General features: G+C 44.0%; 1 protein-coding gene across 2 annotated transcripts in view; it reads right to left on the reverse strand.

The window, feature by feature from the left end:
• Positions 1 to 21211, reverse strand: part of nhsa (Nance-Horan syndrome a (congenital cataracts and dental anomalies)) — a 51298-nt gene that overhangs the window by 15172 nt on the left and 14915 nt on the right. Inside the window, exon 2 of one of the 2 annotated variants that reach the window (XM_070908910.1) lies at positions 10432 to 10439. The exons of the other annotated variant lie outside the window; for it this stretch is intronic. Within the exon in view, the coding sequence (XP_070765011.1) occupies positions 10432 to 10439 (8 nt within the window). The remainder of the gene's footprint in view (positions 1 to 10431; positions 10440 to 21211) is intronic. 2 annotated transcript variants of the gene reach the window in all.

Genomic DNA, 21211 nt, shown 5'->3' on the forward strand with positions numbered 1-21211 from the left:
GACCCTCTGCAGCAGGTGGGGCACAACATTGTTTACATTCAGGGAAGAGACGAGGCTGAAGCCTGCAGCGGAACAACTGCAACAACTTTGTTTGGGATGTAAGTTGCTGAGATGATAACAACAACACGTGTACGCAGGTGAGCTGTTTCTGCATAATAGTGTCAAACAATCCAAATGTGTTTCTATCTGACAGATAAATAACATGATGCTTTACTGATGCAACCAATAGCATCATTTCATTTGACGCTTCCTGCCTGGTAAAAGCCCACGTCTTTCCAACTCCATGCCCTAGTTTGTAACTCAGGCTTTCTGTTACACAGCTTTAATCTCCAAGCCCAAGCCGAGACACAACCCTGAGTTTCTCTACCTCCAGATCCACAGAAGACACTTTACATTATTTTTCACAGGTTGAGTAGTCCTCTAGGTATTGTTTCCTCAGTGAGAAAACTCTTGCACATGCATGTTAGCATGCAAAGGCTAATTATAGATAAGGCTCATTTTAGTGCAAGAAACTAGAACTCTTTCCTTCCCCTCTCTCTTCCTATGAACTGCATGTTTATGCCACCGCACCTTCCCAAAAGGGCTCTCCGTCACCTCACCTGGAGCTTTGATGTGGGAGAGCAGGTGGGGCCCTGTGACCTCTGCTTGGAATGTGATGCTGGGAACCAGGAGGCCTACAGGGGGGCTAAATGAGCCATTGTTGCAGCCTGATGCTGCTCTCAGCTGCCTGCAGGTACCACAGCAAAGGGCTCCTAAGCTGTAATCAAACCACCAGTTGGCTTCCTGAAGTGCTTTACTGTCCCTCAACACCAGTTATTTAATTACCTGTTGGAGAGATGAAAAATAGCCCCCTATTATGACAGCCGATTCTATTTATAGTCTCATAAACTGTGTGACATTTTCATTCTGTTTAATTCATTCTTTAATTCAACACAGTGAAACTTGTGCGAGAAGATGACGTCAGAACAGCAGGAAAAGTAATGCAGGTGTGAGAAACTGCTCTTGTTTAATTGCAGTGCTCTACAGTCTGCCTGTATTTCCTGACTTGAGGTCACGGCGTCGGCACGCGCTGGCAGCACCGCGAGCCCACACACGAAAACTCGCCTGGCGGTGAAATGAAATCATACTTGTGCTTCAGGAGACGTTGCTTTATGCTCAGATTCTGGATCAGCGCCTGCTTTTATGCGGGGAGGCACAGTAAGGGTGGAAATGAGGAAAGAGTGGGGGAATCCCATCAGATATCACAATTTCCATTATAAAAGATGAAAAACATTTCCATTGCATTAGCTCACAATAAACACAAGAGATAGGTGTGCTACTTGTTGCACTGTAGATATGTCATGCACCAACACATAGACCGCCATACAAAAAGCTTGGAGAGACAAAAAATATATTTCAACAACAGCAAATAAAACTCAAACCACTTAAGACTTGAACCTCAAAGCTTCCCTCTTGTGACACACTCTCCAACAGGGCTATAACGTTTCTAATGTTTATCCATTTCCTCCAACACACACTCACACACACACACGGTGCTTAAACAACTCTGACTAAGAATTATTTTGGATAATATCTGAAACCACGCTGCTGCTCATGGGACATTTCCTCACACTGAAATCCTCCTGAAGCTCACCCAAAGCAGTGGAAGAGAAACGGTGTACGGCGGAGGCCTGTTTGCTCAGCTGCTTCATATTACCACTACAAAGTCCAACAGCAGGCTGCGGTGACTTTGAAATACTTTCCATTTTGAAACCTCCAGAGTGGTACATATTGCAGGGCAGGCTCCATGCCAACAAGAAGATCTCTCTCTCTCTGACGAGGGACAGCACAGATGCTGGAGGTTTTTCAGGAAAGAAGACGGATGCGTTAAGCGAGGGTTAAAATGTCTGACATGCTCTGAAACATTTCCTTTGTAAAGATTTAACAGCACAGGGAATGTTCATAAGAGTGTGTGGTGTGTTTTACAGCAGAGTTACGAGCAGGCCATTTAGTTAGAGAGCGTCAGGACACATTTATGTGACATTATCATTAAATTTGGCCATGTGGCTGAGCAAAGGACAGGAGTTTATACATGTAATGGACAGGATTGGGGAGAAAGGGTTGTCTGGAGGAAGAAAAAGTGAAAACAGTTTTGGATTACGACAAAGATCCACTGGCACCTGTTCCACAACATGTTTAAAGCTGCATTAGTTATTATTCTCATATGAATAATTAATCAAATAACTATGCATAATGTAAAAGGGGTCATTTGTAGTGACGGACATATATATAATCATCAGCTCTACAGAGCACTGTAGGGTCTTTCAGCTCATTGTTTTAGCGAACACATTCACGACAACAACTTGTATAATATGTCACTGTTGTGTTTACAGCTTGTTTCAAGTGGCCGACAAAACAATCATTGCTGCTTTAACATAAAATAAAATATTAGCACTTGCACAAAGACTGTTTTCAAAATGATTAGCTACAGTTCTGAAAGTTAACTTTGCAGTTGAAACAACATTTATGGTAATAATACTTTCATTCCCAGAGCAGGTACAGGTTACACCAACAACTAGAGCCCCAACTAACAATTATTTTCATTAACTATATTCTTGATTAATCAATAAATCATTAAATGTAAAAAAATTCAATTCGTCTTCAATTTGGTCCAAAAGCCAAATGTGTTCGGTTTACAATGATGTAAGACATAAAAACGCAGCAGATCATCACAATGGAACTAGTAAATGTTTGGCATTTTTGATTGAAAATTATAAAATGAATCAAATTATAATGATAACGACTAATAATAATAATTAAACTAATCGTTTCAGCTCTACAGAATAAGTCAGAGCAGTATGTTGCCAAAGAACTGCAGCTGTCCGGATCAGACTCCTTTCTTGCAGTTATGCAATGCAATTAATCATAAGTCTCGCTGAACCGCTCAAACAGGAAAAGTTTGATTTATATTTATCAGTCAGAGTGAAAACAATGACGAAATCCTCGAGAGTTTACTGTAAGCAGATCTGCCCCGATAAACTTCACTTCACTTCTGAATAAACTCTCTGCTTGTCTGTACTGGAAATGTTTGTTGCCAACAAGCTGACCTCCTGTTTACCGCCATCCGGCTCTTTGGCTCACACTCGCTGAGCAGCGAGCAGCGTGACACAATCTGTGAATGAGAGCGACGGTCATTTCATTTCTCTGCCCTTTACGTGCTCACTCAGCGGGGTCAGCAGGGGTCACGGCCCGCATTCAGCAACCTTTTACCTCCTGACCTCTAGACACCTCATTATTAGGTCTGCACACAGACTGGGAGGTCAGCTCACATCAGTAAACACTGGAGTAAATCACTAGCTCATTGGCCACTCAATCACACCGTTGGCCCTCTTCTCGAGCACAATAAAAGCTATAGACGTTGGGTTTTAATAGGCTTACTGATAAAAGCAGCCAGTCCTCTGGTTTTTAACAGAACAAAAACAATGCTTTTTTTTGCAATTACTGCCCTGAGAAAATGTAAATGGACAAGAAACTCCCCTGTGACGTTAAGACTGAGCATAAAGGCAGTTCTTTAGGGTCTTTAATGCAGAACATATAGGAAAAACAGAACAAAAAACTGTAAAAAAAAAAAAAAAAAAAAACAAAGAAAGAAAAAAGAAACAGCCAATGCTCCTAAGTACACTTAAAATATCTTTTCCCCTTAAATCAGCAGAGAGTTCATTTTACAGCTCTGTCCTCCTGATTCGCTACAGAGGCCTCTGGGAGGCTGCAGCACACCCTCTCATATCACATCATTTAACGGCCTTTGACGTCACAGCTGACTCCTATTGGGCTGTAATGGCTCTCCTGCTGCGCTTGGCCCGGGTCCCTGCTTTCGCTAGACCTTTGAAGTACTCACACACTTAACGCCCAGCCTCAGCAGAGGAGGAAGGGGTGTGTCTGGGCTGGTCCCTGCTGAAAAAACTCTGTTTCCGTACCCTCCAGGTAAACCAGGCCTATTAGTCTCACAAATGAAAATGTGTGCCCTTTGACCTCCTGCTTTTGTTCAGTCCGCGCTCCCGTCTCGCAGGCACCTCGAGAAAGGCGGGAACTCTTGGTAGGAGTGTTAAAAAAAAAGAAGAGTTCCTGGCTTTACTGGAAGTAAGGGTAGTGTTAACCACGAGGTGGAGGACAATGAAAAACCTTGAAGTCAGAACAAGGGAAAACGTAATGTGAGCAGCCTCTGCACGGTCAGCTCTGTCAACATGAGCCCGAGTGCTTACGGGAATATGGCTGCATTTAAAAAAGGTGAAACAAAAGTGTTTTCTCTCTGTGGTCAGACAGGATGAGCAGCAGCCCAGCAGCGATTTTTTACCTTTCCGTTAGTACGAAGCCAAGAAAAACAAGAAAAGGATAGCAGAGGAGATTAATCTTTCAACAGCCCGTTTCTCTGCCAAACCAACACGCTCCACTGAACGTTTTGTTCCTGCATGTCACTCCTACCAGTGTGCATCATGCTGACTCTATACTGCAGACGTTATGTCATTTCAAAACAATACCATGTGCATGCAACATAAAGCATGGACATGTACTTCATTTCATGCCTGCCTCACGACATTGTGATGTGTTGCTCTGATTAATTACTGCGACACAAACATACGATGTGATCGATCAACAGGCCTTTTTCACAGCAGATGTTTTTGACTCTCTCAATCTCGCTATCAATGTAGTTAGTAGATGGTGGGTTAAACAACTGCCTCATTCATTAAACAGATGGTCTTTGAGGTGCGATGTAGCACTACTGCTCGTCTTAATAAGTCTAATAATGTAGTTCATAATATTCGATAATTTCGCGGAGGTGCTGTATATCTCAGGCGAAGAGCGGCATGACGCCTGGACTATAAAACACTGCAGGAAATCCTGAAGAATAATATCTATTTAACAATTGCATCCGATGCACATATCATTCTTTGGCCAAGCCCTTGACTCGCATACAGTCAGAATGGCATATTATAGAAATAAAAGTTAACTTGTCTCTGGTCTGGCCATATGGGGATCGTGGTCTTACACTCTGAGGTGCACCCACCGCATTGTGTGTACCATCATCAACCTCATAAACAAAAACCAGCTCTCACCAACAGAAGCAACATCCAGTGTTTAGTGCAGCTGCTCATTCGTCAACTTGTTATTCAGCGCGTGACGGGGGGGGGGGTCAGAGGGTACAAGTCCGAACAGCACTCCAGTCTCGGGTCACAAACAGAGCCACAGAGGTTATGGAAACACTGACACGTACATACATGTATACATGCGTGTAAATGTGGAGGAGAAACCTCACACACTTGGACAATATGCTTTGTGACCTGGCTCAAGGTGCACAAGAATGTGCAGACTGTTATATAAGTGTCTGAGCAGCTTAATCACAGAAGGTTTTCTGCACACAGTTTCCTGTGTAAACACTGGGCTGTGTGAGCCTCAGACTCTGGTTTCACCAGTTTACTGGCATCACTCACCGCTCACATGGAGCACAATAAGCAGAACAGACAGACTGTGAAGGGAGAGAAACACAACGAGGGGAAAAAGGAAACCCAGAAGGCAGACAAGGGGGAAGGTGTGGTTTGGAAAGAGACAACAAGGGAAGAATTTGCGCCGCACGATTGCAATGGAAACCTCTGTTTAACTGACAAATATGGTCAGACTGAGGTCAGCTTCATAGGCCGGTGACCTGTGTGTGTCTGTGGGAAAGTCATTAGGAGGGAGTGGCATCAGGCTGAGCTGGCAGGGCCGAGCTGAGCCGAGTCCTGGCCATCCCTCACACGCCTCTGCCTGATGGGATTCAGCTCAGAGAGAGAATAAACTGAAGGCCTGGCTGGTTCAACACAAACCAATAGCTGGCAGGAAGTATGGATATGCAGGGAGCAAACCCAGCGGCTCTTTCAGTGGAAACAATGGAGAGGATCAGGCCATATCAGTTCCTGGTGCCTTCCACCACCACACCCAAATAGCCCCCAAACATACAAACCGCGGAGGGGTTTGAGTTGGCATCATTTATGGAGAAAACATGCCACCGAAAGAAAATGACATTCAATTGGTGTTGGAAGGTTTTAGATTAAGGTCGACGAGGAGCATGTGTCACTTTGGGGACACAAACAAACCAGGAAACAGCTGCTGAAAATCTATGTGAGCACCCCTCCTTTCTCCCAGGACACACTGGGAGTGTACCACACATACCTTTCTATTGTTAGCCTCTCTGAGTCAGCCCAAAGCTGGAATACAAATATTCCAACACACACTGTTGGAGGTGACTCTGCTAAAGTGGTGACCTGCTGTGTAACTGCCAGTCTGTGTGAGAACTAGTCTGTCCACTGAATGAGCCTGAAACAGAGAGGTGTGTGTTTACTCGTTAGCACAGCGGCGTAGAAAGCATCAATAAGCCCGAGCGTATAAGCTGAGCGAATCACGGCTGGGCTGTTAGCGCCATGCTGACTCCGCATCTCAACTCATGCCAGCAAATGACAAAAAGGACGCCATTGTCTGTGTTCTTTTGAACTCGGTGTCTCCATGGAAATGGGCACATATGCACAGAGACATGCACTCATGAGAGGGTGTGCTCTTTCACAGTTCATCATACCTCAGCTGTGGAAAGAAAACTCAAGTATAGCCCAGCAGTGAACCATGAGTCCCCTGCAGATGCGAGTCTGAACAACAGAACAAACTGACTACCAAATGAACAAAAAAAAAAAAAAATACAGCTATTTGTTTAAATTTACAGACGTAGATTGGTTCCAGATGTACTGCAAATATAAATTAAACTGGTACTTACCTATTGATCATAAGCAGAAATCAGCAGGAAGTCAGAGGGGACATGAAAAAGAAGGAAAGAAAACACATTATTATTTGATTGCAGCAGGATATCAGAAAAACATCTTGTTATAATTTAATACCGTGTTTTTATTTTCAACTCAGACGAATCTCTAGAGAGCACACTTGCTGGAAAGTAGCTGGGTTGTTTTTCAGTACCGCTCCTCAGAGAAAATCTTATCATCCACAATATGTTGTGAGACTGTCCCGAACAGGAACCAAACATCTTCACCTCGCTCTAATCTCCACACGCGTGTTCCCTGGAGTGTTTCTCTTTGACACGACTTTACAGACGCCAGGCTTCTGGAGGGGCGCGGCTCACGTGTCTGCAGCCTCGCTCTCAATGCGGGAGATTGCTGCGAAAAATAAAAGAAATGCTCCTGGGTAAAGGCTAAGAAAAGAAAGAAAGTAGGCCTGACTCCTGAATGGCCTGCTGCCCCTGGAGGGCTCTCTCATGTGAGTGCTTCATGAATGGCCGGCCTGAGGACTGGATGCCAATAAACATTGAAATCATGAAGGTCGCTGGTTATTACGCTACGAGGGACAGACGTCGTCAAGCGGAAAGAGCAAATATTCTTTATGGCTATGGATATAAAGCTGTAGCTAAAGAGCAGCTATGCCCTCTAGATTTGGTATTTTGTCTTTTCTCTAAAATCAACCAGTCGTCATTCACGTCTCTTAAGGGAGATATGTTTCTTATCCCTCGTATGTCCTGACTCTGTGCTCAGCTGTACCCACCACTAAATTGCAGTAGCAGCTTTTTGGTAATGATGGGTCCCGTTGTTATGTCACGATGTAAAATTAGCGGGTGCAGCCAATGACATGGCATCTGCGGCACACTCGGTTGGACATGTGGTGACAGTTTTACGCAAGTCAGAGCCCACGGAAATGTAGGCCGATCTTCTCTCATTCTTTGCCTACCAGAAGAGGACATCTCCAGGAAGGAGTGAAAATGAGAGCAGGACAGAGCCGCTAATGTTAGAAATCCAAACCCTGACAGACCTGTCGTCTTTAACAAAAAGACTTTACGGCGGACAAACAGGAGAAACATACAGCAGTGTTACAACTCAAACATTAACAATTGATACCTACAATAGAAAATACCTACAGATCAGTGTAAAAGTCAACTTGAGTGACGTAAGAAAACAGACCGCTTACCAAAGCAAACATTAAGAGAAAGTCAAACATGATTCAAAAGTACTTTACAGCCTATAGTACAAGCAGCTCACCTGACAACGACACCAGAGGACATTAAACACACATCAATCATCCGGCCCTGAGGCCACTGGCAAATTACTCTGAAGTAATTTAACATGCTACTAACCACTTTACAAAGAATTGCTGCTGCTGGTGTGTTTTAGCCGATCTTTAAAAAGCTGATATAACCACAAATTCATATGACAAAGAGTCTTTATTCATGAATGTGTCTTTTCAAGATGTAAGACTTGGATTGAAGACTGTTTTCCTTCCCCCTAAGAGTTTTGGGTGTGTGCTCTCCGGTCAGTTTGGGTGGCTGCATACACGAGACCACCGGCGCACAAGCCGAGGTGGTAAAGAGGAAAGTTATCTTCATCCAGTCAAGCTGTTTCTAATGGTGTCCAAACTCCGCCAGATGGCTTTTCTCAACAGATTGCAGTCAGAAGCAGACCACAGGACAAGTCAGACTGAGGCTAAACCCGCCTTCACAAATCCCAAGATCAGACTGAGGACAAATTTCAACTTCACTTTCAACACAGCTCATATACACTCGCAGCTCTGCAAAGTCAGCATGAACGCTGAGCTATACAATTACGTTTTCCAGCAACAACTCAGAAATTCCAACTAAAACCAAGCTGTGAAGCAGAGTGTGTTTGGCAGAGATAATAAGTGACCCTGAGTGAGGCCGAGCTGTTATCACTGATTCTGGAGTCTCTCGGGGCTCTCAGTGGAAACACGTCGGTATATTTCCTGTAATTTTACGCAGGGTCTCCGCTTGACCAAAAACACAACCAAAACAAAAAAAAAGAAAAGAAAAAAGAAAAGAAAACCAGGCTCATTTTCAGGAAGAGTAGGGCCGTAATCATAACAAGCAAGTTGGGCTCTTTCCCCTAAAGCACCTGTGGGAGCTGCAGCCAAGTAATAAAAACACACAAGCCCTTAAATCTGCTCAGCATCACTCTCGAGGTCCCAACCCCCGAGGAGCAAAATCAGGGCTGAAAAATACAACATCTGTTTGCTGTGTGTTGTTGCTATCGGTGCCCCGGACCCCGGAGAGGTTTCTGTGCAACTATGGAATTTAACTTCCCGACTCCTCCGCTGGAAGAAGAGGAGGATCCCCTCTCCAGCTGAACAAACAGCTCTTGCAGCATATAGCGGTTTAGGAGGGTGTATCCGACAGAGAGGGAGGAGTGTGTGTGTGAAGGTGAGTCTCAACCTGACCTTCTGCACTTCAACATACCAGCACACACACTTCACACATGGAGAATTTTATACTTAACATAACACCCTGTATTCTCATTTCTAATTGAGAACAGTGTTCAGGGCCATAGCTACCATCTAGCACACTGACGTCATGTGCTGTATTATGGGTGATGTAGGGGTCTATCAGGATAGTAATCAGTGATCAGTCAATTTCAGCCTGAGCTCACTGATCAGGTGCTGTAAGTTTTTGGGTGCAGTTTAAAGAAAACGGTCACAGAAGCCATGTTTGATTAATACTTCCGCATCCTGTCACTCAACAGTTCCTACTGAAAACATAAATCTTCAAAAAAAGTGTGACAAATGTAAGCTTTCATTTCTTAAAAAAGGCTAAATAACATCCTAAAACAGCAGGGCACTGTAGTTTTTAGCAAACATTGTTTAAATAAGACTAAATCGTGCATTTCTGGGGACTATTTTGAAGCCAGTACAACAGTGTGGCTCACCGATGTCTTTTTAATACGTAACAACGGCGCTCTACGGCACAGAGGAATAAGATAGGTCAGGCTTTGGCTAAACACACAATACTTGAATATCATCAGCCTTATCCTTCAAACACCAACAAATATTTGGGGCCATTCGAATATATACAATAAAAACAGCAATTAATCCCGAAGATTAATTATCTTGCCGGGGGACAATCTGCCAAATATTAAGTGAGATATAATCAGAAAGAACAATGAAGCTACTGTTTGTTCATGAATAACATGGATACCACTTGGGTCACATTGATTAATGGCTGATGGTAACTTTACACAGAAATGAAAAGGTGAACGACATATAAATCTTCGCCCTCGAGGAATATGTGAAGGGCCCCCTGCCAGCTTCCCGCTGCAGTAAACACTTCTCGTATGTATCAGTGGAGGGCGTAGAGCCATAAATGACTGCAATCAAATCTACAAATCATATCGGATGCTGCTCCTGTTACTGAGCACCCAACGCCCGACTGCAATGACATGTTTCAGCTGTAGGCATTTCCACGAAGCTGCTGAGGCAGCGACTTTTGATCCATTAAGGCCTCCGGTGTCCAAGAGTGACGCTGTCAGTCCGGTCTGTCATACAGGGAAACTGAACCCCCCCCCCACAAATAACTGGGTATCCTTTTAATATGGCCCCTGGCGTGTTAGCTGCCTTGCCTGCCTAAATATCAGAAGTCACCCGGAAGCCTGAGATTCAAGTCCTCCCGGAGCAGTGAACCCTATCTGAGCAGCTGCATTGTACTTTATGGAGAGCGCATATAGAGTTTCTTGAGGTGGTTATTCCCATAGTGGTAGTGTTTCACTTGGAGTTAGATGTTCCTGTGACTTTTGTTTACGGACCTGACAAGTTGAGCTCCATCTAATCAAATGTTTGTCTGATGGACACGTCTGCCTTTCTCATCGGGAGGGACACTTCCTTTAGCATGTGCCGGTCACAGCATAGACCAGCTAAATGACAGGCAGCGTCGATGTCTAAATCCTTCAGTTGCAGTGGAAAGTCCTTTCTCGTCCACTCACGGACCCTCTATCCTCTTTATGCCTCATTACCCTCAAATAAACACCACGATTGTAGTTTAAGTGATATTCAAGTGAAGCCATTAAAAGAATCATTTAAGACGCATCGACTGATTTTTTGGCAGCAGAGCAACCTGTGAACAAAAAGCTGACATATCATCATCGTATAAAGTTGATATGGCTTACGTCTTAGCAAATCGTTGCCTATTTACACATAAAGCAGACACGCAACAACATTAGCATTCATTTGAATTTGTGTTTGCGGCCACACCCACTAATCTAAGGTCAATATTGACTCTCCATTTAGCCCTGGTTTGGTCTCCACCATCTCCTGAATATATTTGACTCGTTAGCGGCTAAATGGTCCGCCATGTTCACTAACTAGTCACTAACTTCACCTGTCTGCCTGGTGCATTGCAGATAGTGTAGAGTAATATCAACAATATGAGGGCTTTTTCACTCCTTGGATATTACCCCCATGAGAGCGGTGAGAAATAAAAAGACGTGTCAACATGTGTTATCCTTGGACTCATTCAGCCACATTTCATTGGCCAGCCACATTTCAAAGTGACCAATAAAGAGATTATGTGTGGTTTTTTTGTGTGTGTGTGTGAATGAAATGTGTGTACGTTTGTGCTCGGCTGTCTGTGGCTGCGTGTAAGGGGGTAAAAATAAAGGAAGATGCTCTTAGAGAGAAAGGGTTTTACAGGCAGCAGGCAGGAGAGGATCTGTGGACGTGCACATCAAAGGTGGGTGTCAGAGCTCGTGTTTGTGTTTCATTTTTCTTTTATCTTCCGATCAGTTGCTCCCTCTCTCTCTCTCTATGATCTGAGGCTTTTTTTTTACCTTATATAGAAAACCCTCCAGTCCACTCAGAGCACGCCTTCACATGAGCTGAGACTTGGAGGACGCTCCCAGGAGCACCGCCTGTCCTTTCAGGCATTAGGATAAACTAGGCACAGGGGGCCGGTAAAAAGGGGAGGGAGGGCATCTACAAAAGGCAGAGAACTGGAGGGATCAGTGGGGAGAGTGGAATTTCTTCATTACTTTCTCCAACTTCTTAAGCTCTGCTCTGCATTATCTTTGCGCTTAAAGAAAGTCGCCACACTTGTCTGACCCCTCTGACTTCTGGAGGCTGAACGTGTGGTGGCTTTGTGTACCGTTCGCACATTAACCCGAATGTGTAAACCACCACTTAGGCCACTGTAAATTTACATCTCTCAACCACACGGCATTTTGTTGACAAACAGCTAAATTCTTGTAAAACACACACTGTGTTATAATGAATTCCTTGGCTCAGGATTTAGCTCCGACTGGGCAGAGGCTGCGCCACTCAGCAGCAGTCTAACCACAGATTTTTTGCAGAACAAGCCCAGCCATAGGGCAAGCCCGGACTGCAAGGAGGCCGCAAGGCTGCTAGAAGCCATGTCACAATATTGAGCTATTCTCACTTTCGACATCGCTCAAGATGTTCAGCTCTGAAAGCTTTCAGAGACGGGCAGTTTTATAAACAACAGAGGCCGCAAAGCAGCAAATGGTCTCTCTCTGAAGCAGGGATGAGCAAAGTTTAGCCTCCGAGTGGGCTGTGGTTCAGGTTGTACCGTGTTGATGTAAGCCTGTTCCCAGATGGTTTCTGTTTTATCCACGCTGGTCCACGTCCGGCCAGGGAAACAAAGATCTGACCTCTCCCTATTGATCTCTTTGATCACAGGCTATTCCAGTTGTTACTGGAACAGAGACAACACTGGGACAGTGCTGCGGCCAGGAACCAACAAAATCACACCATCAGCGTCCTGTTGCATCGTGTCCCTTTAAAACAAGTCCACATGTCAACACAGCCCCCCCCCCCATAATTTTACTGTGATTACATTTTAATCATCTGAACTAGCACCATTACATATGAAATGTTTCCATATCCAACACTGAAGAATCACAGATTAGAGCCTGGTGTCAACCACGTAGGAAAATAGTTGTTAAAGGTCTGAAAACATCCAAAGTGCTTCCTTCACTTAATATTTCCCTCCCTAAAGTACAAGCAGCTTCATGGTCTAGAGGAGCCACATGAGGCAGTGAACAAGTTCCATGAAGATCCTTATGGACTGACTCCATAATATGCTCGCCTGTAGGTAGCTCTGTATGCACAGACAGTTATGATGCAATCCACTATGTTTTCATAATAAGTATAAGGTTTGTGCAGTAAGATGCTGGGAATTGAGATCCTGGCATTTTCCAGGAATTCTTGCCAAAGTCTGCTCCAGTTTCAGGGAATAATACCTGCAGGATTTCTAGCATGTGTGTGTGTTTAACTGTCTGGGTGCGCCTGTGTGTTCACGTACTGTAGAATATCGAATATGAAAGACGCCCTCTCCAGACCTCATTAGTGCTGTCAGACCTTGAAATGCTGTTATCCTGAATCAACTTCTTGCCTCCAGGTTTCTTTCAATTAACTAAAACGGCAGCTTACAGTCCATCTGGGTGGTAAATAGTAGTTTCATTTTTTTTTTTGCTTTAGAAATGTAGAGGAGTTTAAAATATGCGGACAAAAACTATGCAGTTCAATAAGTGGCATTATCGAACATGCAGGAAGGAGACTGCATCCCCAAATCAGGGTACAGAGTGGCATTCAAGATGACAACGAGGACAGATGATGACCATATACTAAATACTATAATATAGTACATTGACAAAACACTGCGTTACATATTTTTTTTCATGATACCAAATGCAATGGAAATCCACTTTTTCCACATTCAAATAGTTAGTGAACCAGACTATACACTGATCCACGCTGATGTAACATATTTTACCTGATAAAAGTCATATTTTTGTGCCTCTGAGGAGGGCAGAACATGACCGTGTTCACTTTCATGTGAACTTCGGACCTTCACACAGACAAGGCTCGCACGTTTGACCCTGGGGCTAAAGTAAACTCTGCTCTGCCTTTAAGCGCTGCACCTCGCTCTACTCCTAGGTTGTAAAGGATTATGTGAATTCTTCAACACTATGAGGTTACTAAAGAAACGGATTAGGGTCATGTTCATCAATTAGGGAATATTTTCTCAGCAAGCTCGTGCTGGCCCCTCTCAGCAGCTCTCGTGTTTCAAACGCACATACAACTTCCCAGAAAGTACCTCAGAAGTGGACACGCTCTGCCAAGAGACTATGAAGTCATCGCGGGCCCTGCCCTGCCTGACATGCTCACATTATGTAACCAAAAGCCAGAGTAAAAATCACATGACATCAGCCCGGATGTGCAGCGGAGTTTAAACATCCAAACAACACTCAGCTCTTCTTCTGATCTCACGGTGAAATGTCAGCAGGTTATCAATAACGAGCTGACAGTTCATTATCAGCTGATTGATCGCCTGCGACAGATAAACGGTCTGAGATTACGCTTCCTTAAAGGACTTATTGAGAGGAAAACCAAATAAAGACAGTTTGATTGGTTATTTTAACAAGACCACACTGACTATAATTGAAACCACGATGAGATTGCGGCTCCACACTTTCAGTTCGGTTGTAGACTCAGAGGCTGCGTGACTCCTGCTTTACACAAGTTCAAATAAAACACACTCTGAATAGGTAATCATCACGCTCTCTGGGGCACAAATATAGTATCATCTCCGCAAGCTGCTATTGGCCAGAAGTGCGTGGTCTGTAAGCCAATGGCGTCCCTCTGCATTGTTACTGTGTGTGTGTGTGTGTCCCTCTGCTGTGGGGTGTGTGTGTGTGTGTGTGTGTGTGTGGGGGGGGGGGTTGCTCAAAACACAGCCGACCTCAATACTGAAGCCAACCAAGCAGGATGATTTCATTGTGTTCTCCTTTCATTGCCCTTCACCATTTAGCAACATAATTTGTTAAGTAAACAGCCTCTATAGCAGCACATCACACGAGCACCCTCACTGCTAGCCTGACTCCCTCGTGTTCATCTGTCTGCACGTACTGAACAGCACACACACAGTGAACACATAATATCTAAAGTTGTGAACTAGAAATTCAATCGGCACATTTTGCTCACATTTCTTTGTCTAGTAAAGACTTTTTCCTCCCTGAAAAGCAAACCCTTCTGCACTGGACTCGCAGTAGTGTTCATGTTTCAGTCTATGTGTAGTTACACAGCCATTATCTGCCTCCCTCAGCACAAATACTGGGGCCAGTATAAATACAAGCAGGCAGCTTTAGCTCAACTTGCCTGGCAACACGGCTCTGAGCTTTGCGTGCTCCGGTCCAGATACCACGTGGATCCTGACCGGAGTTTCTCTCCTCTCCTCGCATGAAATCTCCTGCAACTTGTCTGAGGGAGAAACCTTACAGACTAAACTAAAGGCAGGTTGTCTAAAGTAGCAGCTCGGGCAATCTGGGTACAATTACACCCACCTTCATTTCAAAATGAGTGTTTTTAACGGACAGCTGTAATTTTCACTGACCGTCCAGCTCGATGCGATTGCTAACGTCTGCTTGGATCCCATTGAGTGTTCCTCCACTGTAAAAATCTAGTGTTTAAACTCATTTGGATGTATCGCATTACAGGTTTGTCCTAGTTTCCCTGCAGTGTGTTCGACGCCCTTCAATTCAAATTGTACTCTCTGAAACTTATATGTCACCAACTTGGTCGCATGTAAGACATATTGATTTAGCTGCAACAGGAACATCTCAATCCACCCATGAAATTTAACCATCAACAGTCACCATTTTCTGCCATTTTAACTGAACTCAAGATGTATTATCTTCATATGCTCATAATTGTCATATATTTGCATGTGTTCTGAAGGTATAGTAAAAGCTAAAACACTTTTCTTTTGCCACAACATGGTTTTGTTTGGGCAAAATGAGGCCAAGTGCCTTCAAAGTTTCCATTCAATCTGTTAACTCCAGTCTTGGTTTATAGAAGTGGCAGCTACAGTGTGTCGCTGCAGACTCGCTGGGGAATGGCTGATTTAAGAAAGGATGTACCAAACCCAAGGATTAGGCTTCTTTCAGAAGTAGTAGAGGGAGAAATGTGTATATGGTGTGTGGGTGTGTGTGTGTGTGTGTGTGCGGGGGTGGGGATGGGGATGGGGGGGGGGGGGGGGGGGGGTAAAAGATGTCCTTTCTCCACATGTGAAAGACCCCAGACTCAGCAGCCGCCACTCAGTTATGCGTGACCACCAACCCCTCCCATTAGATGAGCTTTTATCTTGTGAAAGGACTCATTGGTTTGTTTGTGTGGTTGGTTTCGTCATCGAGCCTCTAAACAACATCGACGAGTTCTTAACTTCACTAATCAGCAACTGTAAATTAAAATCTAACCCCCCCCCCCAGCTTCCAAGAGCCAAAATATTGTCAGACGTTCATTAATCTGCTTCCTGCTGTCTCAGATCTTCACACTCTGCCAACACGCAAACACAAGAATGACACACTGTGCAAACAGTAAATATTTGATAACTGGCAAACTCCTCCGTCTCTCCTCGGCTGCCCGACTGTTCTGCGTTAGCCTTCTTGTGTGGTCAGGAGGCTGCTCAAGAGAGCTGCAGGAATGCGAGCGGAGAGGAAAGCCAACAATGCTTTTAGAGCCACCAAAATCTTGTACACAAGCCACTTGTGTAGTTCCTGTGGTTCTGTGTGTGCAGAATAAGCTCCCTTTGAAGAAGAGGCACAATAAGATAAGGGATTTTAATTGGCACAGTCACTTCACAAGGCTGGGTCGAGCCCTTGCGAGAGGAAAAAATAGAAAAAGAAAAGATGGACTGCACTGAAGAAAGAGCTTTACCAAACTTAAACATTCAGCAAGAAGTGCAATTTTCCGACTAAGCAGGACAGACAATCCCATGTCTAGAAAATGAATAGCTTACACAGTGTGGGAATGATCCTGGGAAGTGACTGTGATTAGTCTGGCTCCACTGGGCATGATATCACAGCAGGGTGAACCTGGCTCAACAGGAACTCTCGCAGAGAGACGAGGAAGACGCAGTGAGAGAGGGAGAAGCCGAGGGAACATGCACGGTAATTTGGTCTCCGCAGTCTGACAGTGATTTCCGAGATGGTAATCACATCAACTTTGTAGCTGAGGCAGAGTGACATCACTGCGAGCTGCAAGTTTATCCCGCCCTGGCAGGCCCCGATGGAAATCCAACAGTAATGAACGAGTCTGTGGGTCTCAAGCTTCACTGCAGCTATGCAGACCCTCTAATCACGAACAAGAGGATTGTGAGATATCAAGTAATACGCTGAAGGCGTTAAACAGCAGCCCGCTTAGAGCTGGCAGATCATAACATCACCACTGGTGACATCCAAGTTATTAAGACTTAAAGTTATTCCTACAGTAAGTCTGGCGTGAAGTGATACAGTATATTCATATTCTTGAGGATTAATCTCTTTTAATATTACAGGAAATGGTTAATACACTTATTAGCTTTGCTTTTGCAGAGATTTAGCTGAGAAGATTGATACAACTCTCAAGTCTGAACGTTAAATACAGAGCTGGATAATTAACACATTATATCTAATTTGTTTAATTCGTACAAAAACCAAAGTGTAAAAACAACACATCGAGGTTGTATGGGGGATTATGTGTTGAACTATTTCCTGGTCGGGTGCAGTAACTACCTCGAGTTTGGTGGTCACGCTGTGAGGTTGCCAAGCAACCAGTGTAGACTCCAGGAAGTTAGGCGACATAATTATTAATTAAGTATTAATAAGTGAGGTTTACAGGTGTTGGTAGGTGTATTTTGTTACCTTTGGACAGAGCCAGGCTAACTAGCTGTTTCCAGTGTTTCTGCTAAGCTAAGCTCCCCGCTCCCGGATGTAACTGTACACACGAGAGTGGTATCATGGTGTCAATCCCAAAATGTTCCTTCAAGACGTTCTGCTTATTTGGCTTATTTTGAGTGCTAAAAGCCACTCGGCTGAGAAAAGACCACTGCTTTGGTGACCTCAGTTAAAATGGCCTCTCTAATAAATTACCTGTATGATGATCATCGGCTCACTGTACCAGAATTCACCACTTTTCTAAATGAGCCAGAAGTATTTGAAATGAACAGAGGTACGAACAGGCCTGTGTCTGAGTGCAAATTGGCAGATATTTGAATAAAAACACGTGATTAAAAGGCGGATTGGGTCAGCGACATCGGCCCACAACACACCAGATGTCACTAGCGCCTGTGTGGGTGGAGCTTGTGATTGAGAGTGAATATTAATGAGAAGAAAGAGGGCTTTTCCACACATGCTTTGTCTTTGCCCCAGTAAGGGTCACCAGCAGTGACACCAAACTTCACAGGGGCAGAAGTGTGTCACCTAACACGGGATCCCCCTTTAACCAGGAGATTAGGGGCGACCAGTGTCCCAGATTAAAGAGATCTGTCTGAGGTCAGGTACATACCACGTGTTTTTTTTTTTGTCATTTATAGAAACAGCCCAAAAAATCTATTATATATAGGAATCTACTCGAAATATCATTGTTTTCATGATACAATGGAAAATTGGAATATTGCAGGCTGAAGTGCCTCTGGACCTGAGCCCAAACTCCCGATGAGCAGCCGGATGGATGGACGAGATGTACAGACCATCAGGGCATCTGTACGGCTGAGGTTAAATGCAGGGCTGCAGATGTTGCTGGCAAGTTGCTGCCTCAAGCCAATATGCAATATGCTACTGCTCTCATCAGTTTTGTTTATTCCAAGACCATACAGGGTGTTAAAAAGTAAAAGTGTAACAACCTCTCCTTTCCTTACCTTCTCCTGACATAAGGCCTTTAACTATGTGTTAACTATGATGCGTGTGCTTTGCTTGCTGAACTTCAAGTGCATTTAAAAACAATGAGTAATCGTGGTCTAGACAGGTCCCTTTGGAGGCCCTCTACAGTTTGTTTATGGAGGGAAATTAGGTCTCAATGGATTGTGGTTTAGGCTCGTCACTCTCTTTGGTGTGAAAACGGTGTAGTTATGGTGTGACATCTGACAAGAAACATGAGCAAAATGACAGGATCACACCTCCAGTTTCCTCTGTTACACTCTATCAGCTCTGTGACCTCACAGAGAGTAAAAGTCCAGATGGACAGGTCACATCTGTGCTCAGAGGAATGTGTCCTCCGTCACCCCTATATTCCTTCATCCCGAGGGCTTTGGGAATGTCAGGACTGTAAGGTTATTCTCCCTTTTCGTTCTCCTCCCCATTCTGATTTTCTAGACTTGCGCTGATAACCGTGACCAACACAAGCCATGTGGTATGACAGGAGCAATTTAGGCTTATGTGCGACAACAAAAACAACTCAACTCTGACGAGGATGACACAAACCCAAAAACCAAACAGGCCTAAAGCTACTTATTAGGACGAATCCCACGGCGTCATAAAAGACAGATTAAATAAAACATCATAATCCAGGGGATCAGGGGAATATGGAAATTCAATGCACTGACATTTGTTACCCAGTAGCTCCACCTCTACCTAAAAAAAGAGGATTCGCACTGTACAGACATTAGACAATCCTGTAAGTTTTATGTGAAATTCCAGTGACTGAGCCCTGACCTCCTTTTTGACATCTTATCATCAACTCTGTCTCTTTTGAAGGTCTGGTGAAAAGGTTCTTTGTGTCAGTGGTCAGCGCCCCTCCCACAGACATCCTCCCATGTCAACACAAGCGACACGATTACAACACCAGCAATCAACAATCCACACTGTCGCCACTTGCAAATTAAATCCACTAAAACACCACAGCTAATGCAACATTAGTAACTGTAAATCATGTTCAGTTTGCTCCGCTGACACGACCATCGACAGCAAATATGAGTCAATAAACGGAAAAGGAAAGTTAACTTTGACTGCATGAATCATGCTGCAGCTGCTAAACAGACCCATGTTAATTCGATCTTTAAAAAACGGGTGTGTTTCTCCACATTGTGATACAGAAAATGAGGCTATAAAACCTGCTGTAAACCCATTACCATCACACATCACGCCAGAAAGCAATTTATCTTCAACGCCCCCATAAACCTGTACTTGGGTGACTGTGTGTGACCCGGGATAATCAAGGGATCCACAAAATCCAAGCTTTACTGAGTTTACTGCTGTCATGGTAACAGTCATACCAAGCCAAGAACGCCCTCCGGTCAGCTCAGACTGACCTCTGCTTTCAAACTTATGTGTAAAACTATTGGACGAAGCTGAAATACTGCACATGAAAGCACCTTGCAAACATTTGTGGAGACAAACTGATGAGTAAAGATCAACTACTGTCTCCCTGTAGCCACTATACTGTTTTTACAAATCATTCACGAGCCCTTGTTTGTAACCCGTTACCAACAAATGACTCAATAGGCCATATCTATTTTCATTTTTCAGTCATTACTCATGACCTAAATGTTGTTTCAACTGTAACCTAGAGATGAACTAGATCAAATGTTTTTCAAACATGCTCAACCGGCTTTGGTTTGCTCAGACAAAAAAGTTTCTGCAGGAGCCAAAAGTAATTTTTTTTTTACAAAGAAAATAACCATGATGTGCTTCACACGCTGCACTGAGAACTGAGAGGCTGATGTGTGCGAGCCACTGCTTGATCACTGAAAACACTCGGTTGCATAGTCCTTCAGGGGGAACCAACATACTCTTGTGAAAGAGAATGATAGGCAGCGTGGAAAACACAGATTGCGTGCCTAATACTCCCTCTGCCCACACTCAAAACAGACAGATTGCTTTGAGGTTCCTATCCTTTTGCTCATTTCCACTTGCACCTCCATTTCCCCTTGAGTCACTGACAGGGCAGCTTCTTTCATAAAGCTGCTGGGATGACACCTGGTCCAAATTAAATTGCATTAGAATACAATGAGTGTGTATATTTTCACAATGGGCAGCCACAGTGGGATTCAAACCCCTGACCCTGGGTCAGTGCCATCGCCACCGAGCAACAAAGGCTGTGTCGAACATACACATTTCACAGATGGGAGAACGAGGAAGCAGCTGCCCTGTGCCTTTCAAACAAGAAGCTCGGCGTGGTTCTTACTTATGGCATGACTGGAGGCACATGACATCACCCGAAAGGCATGTATCCCTGTGTATTGCTATTAGAAGTGCATTGTGTGATGCCTCAATCCTGTAACATAATAGACGCACTGTGATGGGTTGAGCCGGGATGGAAGAATGAACGATGGACTAAATCCTGAATTAACTCCTGAAATGTCAATGTCTCTCATTGTCTGAATTGTGTTAGAGCGCTCTTTCATTGTCATAACAGTTCATGGCATGAAATCTGATTTGGCTTTGCATGTGGTGCAATATGATCTGATCAAATGGCATTAAAAGCTTCAGTCAAGCGTTGAGGCTACCTCGCAAAACATCTTGAAGACATTTTATCTGAGCACATTTTACAGCTAAGCGTCGTGTCTGTTGGCTTTTATTATGAAAATCTTGTTCTTGGGAGAAAAAGGAATGACAATGGAAGGATTATTTTAATCATGATGTAGCCTCTATCATTT

This window comes from Enoplosus armatus, chromosome 7 (assembly GCF_043641665.1).
Source record: "Enoplosus armatus isolate fEnoArm2 chromosome 7, fEnoArm2.hap1, whole genome shotgun sequence".
Lineage (NCBI taxonomy): Eukaryota > Metazoa > Chordata > Actinopteri > Centrarchiformes > Enoplosidae > Enoplosus > Enoplosus armatus.